This window comes from Dermochelys coriacea, chromosome 3 (assembly GCF_009764565.3).
Source record: "Dermochelys coriacea isolate rDerCor1 chromosome 3, rDerCor1.pri.v4, whole genome shotgun sequence".
Lineage (NCBI taxonomy): Eukaryota > Metazoa > Chordata > Testudines > Dermochelyidae > Dermochelys > Dermochelys coriacea.
In genome coordinates this window covers 67,799,679-67,817,570 of record NC_050070.1, presented here as the reverse complement: position 1 = coordinate 67,817,570, position 17,892 = coordinate 67,799,679, and the positions used below count along the sequence as shown (strand labels likewise).

The 17,892-nt window shown below is 43.7% G+C and overlaps 1 protein-coding gene across 1 annotated transcript in view; it reads right to left on the bottom strand.

The window, feature by feature from the left end:
* Positions 1-5,527, bottom strand: part of ZNF292 (zinc finger protein 292) — a 65,085-nt gene extending 59,558 nt beyond the window's left edge. The window contains exon 1 of the mRNA XM_038396119.2: positions 5,202-5,527. Within this exon, the coding sequence (XP_038252047.1) occupies positions 5,202-5,363 (162 nt within the window). The 5' untranslated portion in view covers positions 5,364-5,527. The remainder of the gene's footprint in view (positions 1-5,201) is intronic.
* Positions 5,528-17,892: the final 12,365 nt, after the last annotated feature.

Here is a 17,892-nt window from a genome sequence, read left to right as displayed (position 1 = left end):
GGCCCAGATGTGAAATGCTATTTTAGTCTGTTCCCAGTGGATAAGTTTGCAAATAAATGGAAAACAATGCCAGTAAGCCACAGAAAATCTACCTGGCAAAAGGTAGATCAGATGGAGGTCAAGTCCAAGTCTTGTCCTAGTATGGCATAGCATATTCAGAGTAAAGTATAGCTTACGTAAGGTATGTTTGGATAAACTATTCGGTACAGCAAAACTTAAGGATACTTTTTGTGAATGCTGACATATATACATTTGAACAACAAATTGCCATGAAGGGCAGAAATAGATTTGATGGCATAATGGAAAGACATTAAAGTATGATTAGAATAGCAACTTAATAGGGATCTTTTTTAGTTATGGTCAGCAGCATGTTCTTACTTAACAAATCTTGCTCCTTGTGTGTGTATTTATTCCAAGTCACATTTGCTTACTTTAATAATTAGTCTTTATTAATATTGTAGTCCTGCCTAGTGGTCCCAATCAGGGACCATTTCCAAAAGAGCATATTAAACATTATTGTTAGTGTGACTGTGGTTAACCCTGACCAGCTAACGTGTTTTTCTAACATGATGCATTTCCCCAGTATAATCAAGATCTAACCTAGATTTGTAAATCCTTGGGACAGGGATGCTCTTTGTTATGGGTTTATACAGTACCTAGCACAGTGGGTTTCTAGTCCCTGACTGAGACCTCTAGGCACAATTGTAGTCTACTAATATCTAAAGTTATTATTTTTAAAGCAAGCAGATATGAATCAAAATACACAGAGGGAGCAGATATGTTAGAAAAGCACATTTTATTAACAGGTGTTATTCTGACTAACTATACTTAAAAAACCTCATTCACTGGCTCTTCTAATCCTACTTTAATGATTTTGCAACTATTCTATCAATGCTGGGGAGCCTCCAAGGTTAATCACAACTAGCTAACTTTAAAAAAAAAAATGATTGTTCTTGTCCACACTAAAGAGAAAGTCACATTTAGCATTTTTCTACCTATATGCATTTTCCCAGTATAAACAAAGCCACTGTGACAAGAAACAACAGGTAGATGGGATAAAAACCATGTTGGTATGCAGCAAATTTTTGGAGACTGACTATACACAATTTAGCTCCCTATTTACCTAGCTGTTAACAGCTGGCAATGTTTTGTAGGCAGTGCAGCAGAAGAGACTCTTACAAGAGATCTGAAGAAGCTTTATACCACACAAAAAGGAGCAACATAGGATAAATAAGGTGTGGGAGAAGTGGACTAGTTGGTGAGATTAAGTCTGGATATTAGTGGAGTGAAGGCAATAAAAAGCCTGATAGGTAGAGTGGAGCTAAACAGTGAAAGTCATTAAAAGTAAGGACAAGACATTTATATATGATGCAGTAGGAAGGAAGCAGCAGATGGAAGAGGGGAGGAAGGTGTCACAAAGCAAACAGTTGGAAGAGAGGATATGGCTGCCCTATTTTCAACTGACTTAATAGATGCAAGGTTACAGTAGTCAAGGCCCAAGAAGAGGAGATTATAGTAGTTAATATGCAATATGTTAAGGGCCTGGCTTAGAGCTCTGGTAGTCTGGTCAGTGCTGTACTGGCTCTACACTGTTCCAGAACAGTGAGTTGAATTTTTTTAAATTAAGCATTATCAAAATTATCAATCAAATCAAAGTTTGAAAATATCAATCAGTGGCAAGGAGGACAGTTTCTCTGGAGAGTTATCCATTCTAAACCATCAGTTACTGCGGAATCTTTGTTTTCATTAAAAAATTAAGGTTCTTTTCATTGAAGATAACCTTCAAAAAAGGTGAACCAACACAGATCTGTCTTCCTGAGTCTGCATACAGATCATTCTAGTGCCTCTGCTGCTGGTCATAGCTTTACCAAACAGCTTGAGTAGTTTGCTTAGTATAAGTGACAAGGGACTAGTCACTTTCACTACTAATATTCAGACCCTGCAGGCAGCAGTGAGATGACAAGATCTTGTCAGTATAACTTTCCTGGTGCTTGTGAAGCGTATGACCAGCAACAGAAGCATGCTGGAAGTAGATCCAACTAGAGGATAAAATAAGCATATTTATATGGATGAAAACATCTACAGTTTTGTTTCATAAAAAGAGCATAAGTCAGCCTCTAATTGTCCAACATTAGAAAAAAAAATCTTCCCTGTAGCCTGGTTGTTCTATAAGTTTTCTTACACCTTTCTCTAAATCATCGGGCACTGGCTATTGCCAGACACGATATTAGACTAGAAGGATCACTGGCCTGATGTGATATGGCAATTCCTATGTTCCTAAAAAGAGTAGCTGGAGAAGTAGAAACAAACAGTTTTCCTATCCACCAACCCACAGGCTCGGAGAGAGATGCTTGAGGGGCTTCAAATTTAAACAACTACTAGCCAGAGAGACGCATGAAAGATGGAGCCCGCGAGCAATAGGCAGAGACAGCAGCTTGGTAAGTACTCCAGTACACCCACCTCTTCTCAGAAACTGTGGTTACAGTTGGACTTCCACATGTAACAGTCTGTTGAGACTAAGCCTCTGGCTATTAGGTTTAGTTCTTAGAAAGCAAGTACCTAGTCCGTCTTTCAAGTCCATTACTAAACCTTAATTGCATTATCTGTTTTACAGGTGATTATTCAGAAGCCAAAGAAATATAGCATGTCTTTTAGACACTGAGTTGCAATTAAGAAAGTCACTTTACATGCAATCTGAACAAATGTTGATATGGAATCAATGAGAGTAAAACTGAATCCTGTTATACCAGCTGTACAGCGACAGTATAAAGTAACTGCACTTTTCTGGGAACTATGCAGAATAATAAGGTACTGCCTAATATCCCATGTATGTTTTTCTAAGAATGATTAAAACATATAAAGTCTATGTAACAATGAAAATTGAATACACACATATGTTTACCTTACGTGTATAATGAAAACTGTATGAAATTACAACAAAATTGAATTTACACTTTGTTTCACTCTTACAGGGTAAGTGAACAACTCCAGAATAAAGCTATCCTATTTTTTCCGGGTACAAGAAAACATATTTTTAAGATTTATGATAGATACCTGAACTGTTTCATAATGGAATTTTCAAATCAACTAAGGGATTGATTAGCTGTACAACTTCTAGGAAGTTAACACTACTTGAGTGGCTAAATCCCTTATTCAGCTTGGAACCTCAGAATCTACTGATGAACTAGTGCACATTTTATAGCTACACTTTACTCTAAGAAGCGTAAAGGTACATTTATTTCTCAAGCGGTGTTCTACAGTTTCTCAAGTTTGTTATAGTTCCCTATCACAATTAATGCTACCTGCCTCATTTTATACAAATTAACGAAATACTGACATTATCTACACATCTGTTCAACTTTACCCGTTTGTTCAAATTCAACTGTTGCTATCTAACAGAAAAGTTATGATATTGTAGTTTTTAATCTTGACATTCTCTTGCATTTTCCATGCGTAGTAAATAGTACTGTGATATCCAAAACATTTTTTCAGCACCGCTTTTCAGACTTTGCATAGAATTAAGGTTGCAAGTTTTGAATACGCAGTCAAATATTCTAATGTTTTTGCATATACAAATAATCAACTGACTTTAAAAATCAAGGTAGAAGTTGTCTTTGAAGTATCACTAAAAATATGGATTCCATGGGTAGACTTCCAGTGATGTAGATTTTCTACAACACCACTAATAACCACCGTCACCCAATGCAAAGAGCCAGACTTACTATTTGAACCATAACCATTAATATGAAATAACTCCACAACAGAGAGCACTACACATTTAGGCATCAGCAGAACTGTGGGCACTACATGTTTAGTGTTCAACAGTAGATAAAGAGATGGAAAATTTGTTGCTTAGCTGGTGAAAAGCTATGTTACAGATTTTTTTAAAAAAATGTGTGTTTCTTTGGCACTTGCAAAGACTTCAGTATCTTCAAATTCAGTTGTTTAAAGTAACATTGAATCATAGTGCTTTTCACCCACAGGCATTATGAATCTGATCCATGTCCTCTGTAGGGCCATCACAACTGATGCAACCTTTTAATAGTAGGAGAGTTAACTTTAAAATCTCTCTCTATACCTCTTCCAGTGATACCTGATACTAAGATGTTAAAAAGAGTAGGAAAAAAAGCAAAGAAAATGTGTGGAATTTTTGCAGGACAAGAGACCTAGGTTAGGAATTTACACACACACACACACACACACACACACACTATGGTGGATGGGGTTGCGTATGTAAAAAGCTCTCACTGGAACTGGAAGTTCTTTAGGCTGCAAGAATTCTGCAGACAAGCCTTTTTTGTACGTTTCTGGTGCCTAACAGTTTAGGAACATTTTATTGTTTAGCCGAATAAACATTTTCACTCTTTAGTTGAGATGGGACAGAAGGTAAGCGAAAAATTCAATAGGAATTGCACATAGTCCCCTATCTCCTGTAAGACAATTATAACTGTAGAGTTATGCCACGGGAAACGCTTTTCCTGTCCCAATTAGATAGCGATGGTGATACTGACAACAGAGCTCCTACAGTCCCCCAGCCCGTCTCTACAATGTGATTCCGTTGGGCGTGAGGAAGGAGGGGAGCAGCGCAGCCCCCCAGGAGGCCAAGCGCACCCTTCTCCCCACGGCGGGGCAGGCCCAGCGGCGGCGGACAATAACGGAAGCCCCGGGGCGGTGTCGGACTCTCCGCACGGCCGCCCCGCACTCCGGAGCGCGCGCGGAGTGTAAACAGGGCCGCGGAACGGAGTCTCAGCTCCTCCCCCAGGCTCGCGAGCCCTGCCGGGGGCGGGGGGGGGGGAGGAGGAGGCCCTCACCGCCCTGCTCCCAGGGCCGCTAGCGCCGCCGCCAGGAACAAAGGCCCTTCAGAGCCGAGGCGACACCAGCCCGCAAAGCACAACAAAGGGGGCCCAGAGACCGCGAGCGGGCGAGGGGAGGAATTACGGGCCGGGAGCAGCTCCCAGGGCGGGGGGCGGGCCGCCTAATCCGAGCCTACAATGAGCGGCAGCCTCCCCGTTGCCACCACTGCCCCGGCCCGCGCCAGCCGGGGCCAACTCCGAGCGGGGCTAACCGCCGCCGAGCTGCTGCCTCCTCCCGCGCGCGGCGGGAGCGGCGCTGCTCCCGCCCCCCGCTCGCTCGCGCGCGCACACACACACACACACGGACGGACGGACGGGGGGGGGGAAGAGGGCGGGAGGCGGCCTGACCTGGCACAGCTGCTGACAGTACTCGGTGGCCGCCTCCACGGCCGGCTCCGCGCTCTCCCGGAGCCCGCTCTCCAGCTCCAGCAGCCGCTCCCGCAGGCGCTGCAGCTCCAGGAGGCCGCCGCCGAGGCTACCGCTCTCCTGCTCGGCCTCCTCATCCGCCATCTTCGCACCCCGCTCCGTCGCGTACGCAACCCCCCTCTCTCGCCCCCGTCCTTCGCCGCTCAGGTCACGTGATTACACAATGCCACGTTCCGGGGAGGGGTCACGTGCGGAGGAGAGGCAGGAGCGCGCGCTCCCTCGCCCACCGCCGACGGCTCTGGTTGGGAGGAGTGGCCATTGTGTCACATGACGCGGCGGCGCGCGCCCATGGGACAGGAGCTGCGTCGCCATCACGTGGTCCTTCTCCGCTGGTTTTTTTGGCGGCAAATAGAGAAGACGACGCTCAGTTGTCCTCTGGTTGCCTTTGCGGTGCCCTGGGTCACGAGACGGGCTTGTGGGTAGGCGGCGTAGGAGCCTGGCGCTGATCTAGGCAGCTGTGGAGCCTCCCTCCCGTCTCAGAGCAGCTTGGCCTAGAGGCCGGGGGCCAGGAAACCTCAGTGTCATTCTTTACACCACCGCCATGTGGGAGGCATGAAACAAGTGAAGCTGGACTCAAGGGCTTCGTGGGTCTGAACTGCCACCTTCCCCCAGTCTCCACTGTGAAGGGCAGGATATGGGAGGCTGATAAGATTTCTTTGCGGCCTGTCAAGACAGCCCCCGTCTGTCTAGTCTTCCTTTGTTCTAGGGTGCTCAATAACTGATTTCTTTGCCATTCCCCTAAACAGGCTTCGTCATGGTCTTTCTGTTCTATTCTGGTACTTACGACTTCTTCACCAGTGTGGTAACCCTCCAAACTGCGCTACGTGACATGACTAACTTTTATTATGTGAGACTGTCTCTTTTCTGTCCACAGAGGAGAATTTTGTGGGTTTATTTAAAATATGTTGTATTTATCTAGTTTATCACTGCTGTACTATATGTGTTTATTATTGACGGCAAAAAACACACGTCGTGCTTAGGACAGCCCCGTGAGTTGGTTCTTGTATCCTGTGGAAGTTCATTCCATAGCCTTGGGTCGGCTCCCAAAATAGCACCATCTACATCAAAGAGCATTACCGTTATAGCGGTCAGCTACCGTGTGTCTTAGTAGTGGAATTGTTGACCACAGTTCTCATCTCAGGAGATCTGTTAGGTATCCTGGCTCCAGACCATTGAGTACCTTGAAGATAAGGACTGAGACTTTGAATTTGACTTGATATTCTATGGGAAGCCAGTATAAAGAGGCAAGGGCAGAGTTAATTTTCTCCTAGTAATCCATGCTGTTTTTCACTCTTGGGCTGATCTTGGCCAAGCATTGCACCAGTTTGGCAACAGTTGTGTTATCATGAAAAATAGAGCTACGGTATGTGTCCTTTGCACATTGTTGGCATTTGAGTCTGTCTTACCAATTCTCCTTAGTGGCTGTATGTACATGTTGAATAGGATCACTAAGAAAATTGATGCTTGTAGGATTGTGCAAATGATGGGTGGAGGTGGACGCTTTCACAGTGGCAGCACTGAAAAGACGAGATTGTGAAGATAGACTCAAGCCTAGAAAATTCCATGAAAGCCTCAGAATCTGGCCAAACAATTCAGATTAGACAGGTATGTCTCCAGCTTCACAGAACAGGCAAACACCCTGTCCACCACTCTAGGGCCTGATTCCTTTTAAGTCTTCCATTTCTCTATTTATTTTATTTCTAAATGAAAAACTCACTTCTCACTGTCTTCTACCATATTCAGGAGCACACTTCTCCAGTTCCATCTTTGCACATCTCAGCCTCAACACAGTACCAGAAAAATCAAACAATTGTGCAACTCCCTGGGAATCAGGCACACTGATACATCTTCACAACCGAAAGTGACTACCCACCACCCACAACATCAATATTAACAGAAAGAAGCAAATACTGGAAACATCTGCCTACGCAGTGTGACATTTGGTATTTTTACTAAGTTATTCATGCATCAGTATTAGTCCAAATATTTTCCCCTAGAGAGCTTCACTGGATAATTCTCTGCAATTATTTATTTTGCTATTTATAGTTTATTTTCACTTAGGGATGGAACCATGTAAGCCAATTTCATATTCTTAGCCTATCATTGTTCTGTGTTGCTGTCTTGCTTCCTTCTTTCCTAGGGGTTTTCTGAGTTGAGCCCAGCCCAAGGAGCAAGGAGAAACTGGAAAATCTACTGTCTTGCTTTTACAAAATAACTTGGTTGTTTCTCAGAGACTTTAGAATTGAGTTTTTGTTCTCATTTAGATCAAGCTGAGGGAAGCCTGTCCTGAGATTGTTTTATTTCTATTTGTGCAAGGCTGCAGAAAGCTGGAACATTGCTCCTTTAAGCGAGGTTCAAAAAGACAGTGATCCCAACCCCTAGGGTTAGGCAGTATCCTGTTACACTATCGTCAACTACATACTCACTAGTCGCTGTTTCCCACCAGTTACAGAATTCTCTGTCCTGCTTGCCTAATTCATTTCTCTGTCTGTCTCTCTCATGCAAACATACGTACATGCCACATCCACATACCACGTTAAATTTTCTATGGACCGGAACTGAGTGATGGTCATATTTCTGTCAGATATGTTATGTTATGTGAAAATTGTTGATTTTGTCAAGTGTAATATGAATTGAAGGGCACTTTATTTTACAGAATGCTCTACCTTTATATTACAGCATTATATACTACATGCCAGAAACAGAAAATCACACATAATTGTCTAAGCACTGAATAATAAAAGATACAGAAGAAAAAATTGCAGACAAAGTGGAACTCATTTTCTTTGTATTTTAAATGTTCTGTTCAGACTGTGGCTTTCAGTTAATATTTCTGTTTCTCCCAGCTTGTACACACAAATCCATTTTTTCTTTCAAAAAAGATGAAGGTGCGATTCCCAGCAGGATTTTTTTTTCACTCCACAGTGAACTTAGAAAGAGGAGCAATTTCCCATCTCCTGCGCAATTATTTCAGTCTCACTGGCTTTTAGACCCTAATCCTTCATTTATGCACATGGTTAACTTTACACACATGAGTAGCTGAGTTCAATGGAACTATTAACATGGGTAGAGTTAAGTTTGAATTTAAGTGTCTGAAGGATTGACCTTAGTTTCTATATTGTCTGCACCCATATGTAGCTTTTCCTCAGTGCTCCATTCTGCCTCGTGCATATGGTAACATTGAACATATCAGTCAACAAGCATGATTCTGATAAATTTCATATTGTTGCTACATTACCGAGTGGAAGAAAGCAACAAGGAAGAAAACTTATGGGGGGAAGAAGTAAATTTTCTTGTCAAGAATGAGCAATATATTGCTCAAAAGCACAGGACACACTACTAAATTGTGAGTTATGGCAACCCTATTAGGCATGCACACTGAAATAAGACTCAAATTAACTCTTGTTTGGGGTTTTATTTTTTTTTTGTTCTCATCCTACCTTCCATTTATCTGGATCATTAAAAGTTGCAGTATTGTTTTCTCAGCAGTTTGGGAATTTTTGAGATTGGCCTGTGTCATAATTGGGACAACTTAAAAGAAAAGAAGACCAAAGAAGTAGTTTGCAAATCAAATCAGCAGCTCTGACAACATGAATTCTAGAGAATAAACTTGCCAAACCACTGATAACTGCTTATGGAAAATTGAGTATCAGTATACTAGGTAAAAACAAATGTGGTACACATCTTCAAAAAAATGAAAAAAGAGTGATCCTGACACTCTGAATGCAACATTTTGATTAATGCAACATATAGGGTTAATGCACACTATAGGGTTAGATCCTAATTTGGTTTAAATCAATGTAGGTTTGTTGACTTCAATTAAGCGATGCCAGTTTATGCCAGCTGAGAATCTGGCTTATAATATTTCATCACAATGTAATATCTTTTTCTGATTGCATGGGTATATCCTGTAAGCAACAGTAGTTCTGTAAATGAGTAGATATTCAAGAACCAACTTTCCTTGTGATATGCACAGTTTTTAAAAAGAATTGCACCGCAACCAACAATAAACATTTTCAAAGATTTAATTGCTTATACTGACTGCTAAAGATAATTGGTAGGATTTATTTAATAGCACTGTCATGTGACTCCCAACAATATTGCAATATGTCATAATAAAGGTGAGGATTATTATCAGACAAAATAGATGAGAGATTATTGCTAGAAAACAGTAATACAGAGGATCCGGGTAAGGACAGTTGACAGTAATGAGACATGAGCTCAAAATGAACAAATGTGAATGCAGTACAGGAATATGGTGTATAAAGTAGTATATATATTAAAGTATCCTATTTATTTAGAAAAAAAACAGGAGTACTTGTGGCACCTTGGAGACTAACAAATTTATTTGCGCATAAGCTTTCGTGTAATATGTGTAATGACCCAGCCACTCCCAGTCTCTATACAAACCCAAGTTAATGGTATCTAGTTTGCATATTAATTCAAGTTCAGCCGTTTCTCGTTGGAGTCTGTTTTTGAAGCTTTACTGTTGCAAAATTGCCACCTTTAAGTCTACTACTGAGTGACCAGAGAGCTTGAAGTGTTCTCTACTGGTTTTTGAATGTTATGATTCCTGAGGTCAGATTTGTGTCCATTTATTCTTTTGTATAGCGACTGTCCAGTTTGGCCAATGTACATGGCAGAGGGGCATTGCTGGCACATGATGGCATATATCATATTGGTAGATGTGCAGGTGAATGAGCCCCTGATGGTGTGGCTAATGTGATGAGGTCCTCTGATGGTGTCACTTGAATAAATATGTGGACAGAGTTGGCATCGGGCTCTGTTGCAAGGATAGGTTCCTGGGTTAGTGTTTTTGTTGTGTGGTGTGTGGTTGCTGGAGAGTATTTGCTTCAGGTTGGGGGGCTGTCTGTAAGCGAGGACTGGTCTGTCTCCCAAGATCTGTGAGAGTGAGGGATCATTTTTCAGGATAGGTTGTAGATCTTTGATGATGCGCTGGAGAGGTTTTAGTTGGGGGCTGAAGGTGACGTTCTGTTATTTTCTTTGTTGGGCCTGTCCTGTAGTAGGTGACTTCTGGGTAATCTTCTGGCTCTATCAATCTGTTTTTTTCACTTCAGCAGGTGAGTAATGTAGTTTTAAGAATGCTTGATGGAGATTTTGTAGGTGTTTGTCTCTGTCTGAGGCATTGGAGCAAATGCGGTTGTATCTTAGAGCTTGGCTGTAGACAATAGATCGTGTGGTGTTTCCTGAATGGAAGCTGGAGGCATGTAGGTAAGTATAGTGGTCGGTAGGTTTCCGGTATAGGGTGGTGTTTATTTGACCATCGCTTATTAGCACAGTAGTGTCCAGGAAATGGACTGCTTGTGTGGATTGGTCTAGGCTGAGGTTGATGGTGGGATGGAAATTGTTGAAATCATATTTATTCAAGTGACACCATCATAGGACCCAATCACAGCCATGCCATCAGGGTCTCGTTCACCTGCATGTCTACCAATGTGATATATGCCATCATGTGCCAGCAATGCCCCTCTGCCATGTACATTGACCAAACTGGACAGTCTCTACGCAAAAGAATAAATGGACACAAATCTGATCTCAGGAATCATAACATTCAAAAACTGGTAGGAGAACACTTCAACCACTCTAGTCACTCAGTAAAAGATTTAAGGGTGGCAATTTTGCAACAGAAAAGCTTCAAAACCAGACTCCAACAAGAAACTGCTGAGCTTGAATTAATATGCAAACTAGATACCATTAACTTGGGTTTGAATAGAGATTGGGAATGGTTGGGTCATTACACATGTTGAATCTATTTCCCCATGTTAAGTATCCTCACACCTTCTTGTCAACTGTCTAAATGAGCCATCTTGATTATCACTACAAAAGCTTTTTCTCCTGCTGATAATAGGTCATCTTAATTAATTAGCCTCTTACTATTGGTATGGCTACTACCACCTTTTCATGTTCTCTGTATGTATAGATATCTCTTCTTACTATGTGTTTTATTCTATGCATCTGATGAAGTGGGCTGTAGCCCACGAAAGCTTATTTGCAAATAAATTTGTTAGTCTCTAAAGTGCCACAAGTACTCCTGTTCTTTTTGCAGATACAGACTAACATGGCTGCTACTCTGAAAACTATCTATTTAGAGCCTTTTATTAATTTATTATTTATTTGTATTATGGTATCATCTAGTTATCCTAATCCAGATCAAGGTCCCATCATTTTTGTCCCTGTCCAAAATCTTTTTTTATAGTTAAGTCTATGAAAATATCCCTTAAAGAAAAAGAGGTGTATGGAGTGAGATCATTCCCTCAGATCCTCATGTTGTCTCCTCCATGTGCAAATCATCCCTACTGTGCAGAAGAGGGGATCTGTGTCCTCTTCCCACATTTTGGACTACCTGAAGAATTTTTATCTGGTCCAGGGATCTGTGCAGGAGGAGGATGTTGGGCCTGCAGAAAGAGGAGTGTTGGGGCAGGAATTAGGCTGGGGAGGTTACACATTATTCCTCCTCCATCTCCAAGGAATGGGGAGATGGGAGTACAGTGGAAAGGTAATGCAGTTCTAATAACTCATCAACTTGGGGCATGGGATATGTTTTAAATGTAGATATCACATTTACCTTCCTAAAGTTAAGAACATAAGAATGGCCCAACTGGGTCAGACCAAAGGTCCATCTAGCCCAGTATCCTGTCTTCTGACAGTAGCCAGTACCAGGTGTCCCAGAGGGAATGAACAGAACAGGTAATCATCAAGTGATCCATCCCTGTTGCTCATTCTCAGCTTCTGGCAAACAGAGGCTAGGGACACCATTCCTGCCCATCCTGGCTAATAGCCATTGATGGACCAATAAAATCCATGAATTTATCTAGTTCTTTTTTGAATCCTGTTATGGTCTTGGCTTCACAACATCCTCTGTCAAGGAGTTTCACAGGTTGACTGTGCGTTGTGTGAAGAAATACTTCCTTTTATTTGTTTTAAACTTGCTGCCTATTAATTTCATTTGGTGACCCCCTGTTCTTGTGTTATGAGACGTAGTAAACAACACTTCCTTATCTACTTTCTCTACACCAGTTATGATAGACCTCAATCATATCTCCCCTTAGCTGTCTCTTTTCTAAGCTGAAAAGTCCCAGTCTTATCAGTCTCTCCCCATACAGAAGCCATTCCATACCCCTAATCATTTTTGTTGCCCTTTTCTGAACCTTTTCCAATTCCAATATATCTTTTTTTGAGATGGGCGACCACATCTGCATGCAGTATTCAAGATGTGAGCGTACTATAGATTTATATAGAGGCAACATAATATTTTCTATCCTATTATCTATCCCTTTCTTAATTATTCCCAACATTCTGTTCACTTTTTTGACTGCCGCTGCACACTGAATGGGTGTTTTCAGAGAACTATCCACAATGACTCCAAGATCTCTTTCTTGAGTGGTAACAGCTAATTTAGACCCCATCATTTTATATGTATAGTTGATACAAAACTGCATCATTTCATCTATCTTGGGCAGCTGGACAATGTGGCTTCTCCACCTGCTGAGAGATTCCTCTACCACCCCAAAGTCCAACATTGCCTGTGGCTCCTGATGTATAGTGTCTCACATCTTCCTGGGCAGGGGACAGTGGCTTTCCTCAACCTTCTGTCTGGGCTGTGTGATATGGTGACAAATTAGCCATGTTCATCCAGGTCATGTGAGAACACAGAAGGGAAAGATTGGACTACCTGCAACATTTGAGCCTGTTGGGACTGCCAGAGTCCTTCCCCCCAGGGGAACTGTGTCTGAGTTCTGAGAGCATAGGCATCAGTCTTTGTGTGGTGGCTTTGTGTGGCTTCCATTGTTTCAGCTATCATTAAGTAAAGGGACATTTAATTGTTTCCCCATTTATCCGGCATGGAAGGTGACTAGCACACTGTGAGCAAGGGTGAGCCTCCCTGCCCAGAGGTTGCAGTCTGTGGCAGCAGCCTCGCCTAGCAATTATAAGGTAGGGGAACCTGGGCCTTCCCAGTCCACTGGGTTCTGACCCGGGGTCCTCGCTATAATGCAGGAGAATGCTACCTGTGGTCTGGTTAATGCTCTCCCTGGGCCTCTTCCTACCAGTCTGCCCCTCCCATTGGGGCATGTTGTGTCTGGCAGTTGTCCCTGGTAACCTGGTCCATGGGTCTCAGCAGGGTTCAGAGTCTTGGTTCTGTACAGCAGACCTTGTCCTGGGAATGCCCTTCTGTCTTAGTATCTTTACAGCAGCAAGCCTGAGAGGTCTGCCTCTCTCTGCCTACCACCCTGCTGTGATGAAGAGACTCCCTTTTAAGTCCAATGGGGTATGCCCAGCAGGCCTGTCAGGGTGGGGCTACCCAGGCCAAGAATTGTTCTTGCACTCTTAACTCTCCAGTGTGGGGTTTATCCATCCCATCACTCCTCCACCTCTTAAGTCTGGTGCTGGTGTGTCCATGTCCAAGCCTGGCAGTCCTCCATCCCAGGAAAAGACGTCTGTACTCTGGTGTTTGTTCCCTGGCCTGTGGTCTACCTAGAAGGCATAAGGCTGTAAGGCTACATACCACCTCATAATCCAGGGGTAGTGTCCTTCATGGAACTGAGTCAGCAGAGGGTGTGCAATCCTTTATTAAGAGAACCAGGTTCCCAGTAGGTATTATTGTAACGCTTCTATGGCTCATTTCACCACCAAGGCCTCTTTTTCTATAGTCAAGTATCCCTTCTCCTGGAGAAATAGATTTTGGCTGATGTTCAGATGTATCAGATGTTCTTCCTCTTCAAAGTCCTGGAACAGTACTGCCCCAAGCCCTATGTCTGAAGCATTGATGTGGAGTATGAACCATTATGTGATAACCAGGTGGAAGAGGACTAAGTCACTGCTCAAGAGGTCTTTCAAGGTCCTGAAGTCTTGGTTGCAGGCTTTGGACCAGGCAAACTTCTTGAGGCAAGAGTTCTTGACTTGGGCTGTGAGAGGTATGGTTATTATGGTGAAGCTGGGTATGAACCATCTGTAGTAGTCAGCTAGACCCAAAAATCAACTAACTTGCCTCTTTGTCAATAGGATAAGGTAGTCCATGAAGACCTTCCTGATTAAAAGCCTAAGTTTGCCCCTTCCGTGTATTTCAGATATGACCCCTCATGAAACTTCAACTGGCACTTGGCTGTCTTCACTGAGGCCAGCATCCTCAAGAGTCTTTAGGACCATCACTATATGCGCAAGGTGTTTCTCCCAATTACCACTGTAAATGACTATATCATCTATGTAGACAATTGCAAACTGACTATGTGATTGCAGGACTGTGTCAATCAATCTTTGGAAGGTCGCTGTAGCCTCATGAAGGCCGAAGGGAAGGGCATAATCTTGAAATGGTACAGGCTGAAAGGTGTTGTAAAGGCAGTTTTCTCTGAAGACCCCCTTGTGATAGGTTGGCCCCACCGCTGGAGTGCCACATGATGTACGTGGTACCACTGAGGCTGCCTGTTCCACCAGCCTGGGTTCCCTTACACTGTCCTGCTGAGCCCTCAAGCCTCCTCCAGCACACACACAGGTAGGGACACACCCAGCAGCAGAAAGACACAGACTGAAATCAGCACTGCATGGGAAGGTTTCAGCTGTGGAGTTGCCCAGCACACCTTCTCTGGGCTGCAAACCCCAAATTGTATCATCTTGCACTGCACAGAGAACTGTACAGTGTAAACTCATTGAAATTCGCCCCTTCCCTCAATGTGGAGGAAGATATGCACAGCTTTTTGCCACACACACCCCCATTTATTCCACAAACTGGTTTTAGAGAAAACAAAAACAAGTTTATTAACTACAAAAGATAGAGTTTAAGTGATTATAAGGGATAGCAAACAGATCAAAGCACATTACCCAGCAAATAAAACAAGAACACAATATAATCTTAAAATACTAAATAAACTGTTACAAATAGTAATTTCTCATCCTAAATATTTTAGACAGATTTCAGAGGTTCCTGAAGGCAAGCTGCTCTTGCTTGCAGCTTAAAACTCCAGGCATTTCTTTCACAGGCCAGATACCTTCCCAGCCTAGGCTCAATCCTTCTCCTCCCCTTTGTCTTTGGTTCTTAGATGTTCACAGCAGTCAGTCTGGGGGGGGAGTCAGTAAAGAACCATCCTGATTATGTCACTCCCTTGCCTTAAATAGGTTTTACATATGGAGGGAACCCTTTGTTTTCCAGTGTGATTCCCACCCCAGCCCCTAGTGGAAAAATTTTTCCTAGTGGAAAAATACTGGTATTCTATCATGGAGTCCAGTACCAGATAACTTGATCACATGATTCTGCAGTGTCAAAGCAGCCATGAGTCGGAGGTTGTTTGTAGCATCCCAGAAAAGCTGCTCAGGAAGGTGGGATATCAGCATCTTCAAAGACCCATTGTTCTCCCTAATGGTCCATTGACTTGTTCCCAGCTAGCCAGCCAGACTGATTGCATTTTGTCTGGTGGGCGTTCCCCAGGTGCAAACACTTTTGTAGTACAGATGTATATTCTTAACTTTAGATACAAAAATGACACATGCATACAAATAGGATAATCATATTCAGTAAATCATAACCTTTCCAATGATACCTCATGACCTATCTTGCATAAAATCGATTATGATTATAACACAATCATATAATATTACTATGAAAAATATGGGGAGCAGTGTCACACTCCTTATAAGAAGGAACTGCCAGTAGCTTTTGGTCAGATCTAAGGCTGATGTTGTAACTGTGGGGGTCCTGACTTAAAGAAGGGGGATCACAAGGCTATTGTAGGGGGGTCGTGGTATTGTCACCCTTATTTCTGCACTGCTGCTGGTGGTGGTGCTGCCTTCAGAGCTGGGCAGCCAGGGAGCAGCGGCTGTTGGCTGGGTGACCAGCTCTAAAGGCAGTGCTGCTGCCAGCAGTAGCACAGAAGTAAGGGTGGCATGGTATGATATGGCCACCCTCACTTCTGTGCTGCTACTGGCAAGGGTGCATAAGTAAGGGTGGCCATATCATACTATACCACCGTCACTTCTGCACTGTTGCTGGCAGCAGCACTGCCTTCAGAGCTGGACTCCCAGCCAACAGCCATAGAGCTTCCTGGAGCTGAGGGAAATTCCCGGAGGTGGGTCTGGCCCAGCCCGAGGAGCATCCCCGGCAGGAGAAGAGGAAGTCCCATCCCCATCAGCCTGGGCGGGACAAGCAGCTGGAGCCTGGTACATTGTAGGAGCCCCCAGTCCTGCACTTTCCCAACCCCTGTACTAGCCAGATTTCACAGGGGAGAATAGATTTCATAGTCCATGATGCATTTATTTTATGGCAATGAATTTGATAGGGCCCTATCCATGGATCTCAGTAGGGCAGAGAGTCTCACTTCTGTGCAGCAGACCTCACCCTGGGAATGTCCTCATGGTGTAGTCCCTCTGCAGCAAGAAGTGCAGGTCTGCCTTTCTCCCATGCCAACCAAGTCCCTCCTTCAACTGTGAGGTCTGATAGGCTGAGGCTTCCTGGGCCCAGAGTTATTCCTTCACTCTTAACTCTCCAATGTGAGTAGGGTTGATAGGTGTCTGTTTTTTGACCGGAAAGTCCAGTCCAAAAGGGGACCTGGCAGTGTCTGGTCAGATATACTGACTGGACACCAAAAGTTTGGTTACTGTGGGCGGGGGAGATGCCGGGACATCAATCCATGCCAGCCCATGCTTAGCCGGGGCTGCCTCCTACCTACAGGCAGGCAGACAGGCTCCATGTCAGGCTGCAGCGCCTGTCCCAAACCCAGAGCAGAGGGAGCCCAGCTGGGATAGGGGAAAGGTGGTGAAGAGAATCAAGTGAGGAGGAAGGAGGAGGGGGGAGAGGAGCAAGTGGGGGGCTGGGTTTTGGAGAGAAGAGGCAGAGCCTGGGTGGGGGCTTAGGAGGAAGAGGTGGAGCAGGGGCTAGGCCTGGGAGAAAGAGGTGGGACAAGGGCATAATCTTGGGGGGGAAGAGGCAGGGCAGGAGGTGGGACCTAGGGGGGTAGAGGTGGGGGATGGTGTCCAGTTTTCAGAAAGTCGAAAGTTGGCAACCCTGTGTGAGGTTTATCCACTCCACACACACCCATCAACAAGTTTCAGTGGGGTTTGTGATTGCCAATAGATCAAAGATACACTTGCTGTAAGTCACCCAACCTCTAGCATTACAGGGGGAAGCCACCTGACCTCCAATTTGTGTGGGATCATTTACGGGTCAAAATTCAGCTGTAAACACACACACACAAAATGAGGGTTTCCCTTTTGTCTACTTAGGGTCTTCCTTTTCTTTCCTTATCCCTAGCCTGTCTTCCTCTGTGACCTACCTAATTCAAAGCCCTGCTCATATTCTTCCTCCAGGCTTTCTCTAAAGTCTTCTGCCCCACACCTGTTGCATACATTCATCTGCCTACATATAATCCCTCTTTGCCAACTTCCTGTTATTCTTGCACCTCTTCCTACTCTCTGCATTGCCTTTGTCTGTCTTGTTTGTTTAGAGTGTAAGTTCTTCAGGGCATGAACTGTCTTTTCCTATATGCCTGTATTGTGCTTAGGCCCAATTTTGGTTGGGGCCACTAGGGGTGATATTAATACAAATAGTATATAAAAATTAATTAATAATATCCCTGTATTTCTTCATACTACTTACTGCACATCACTT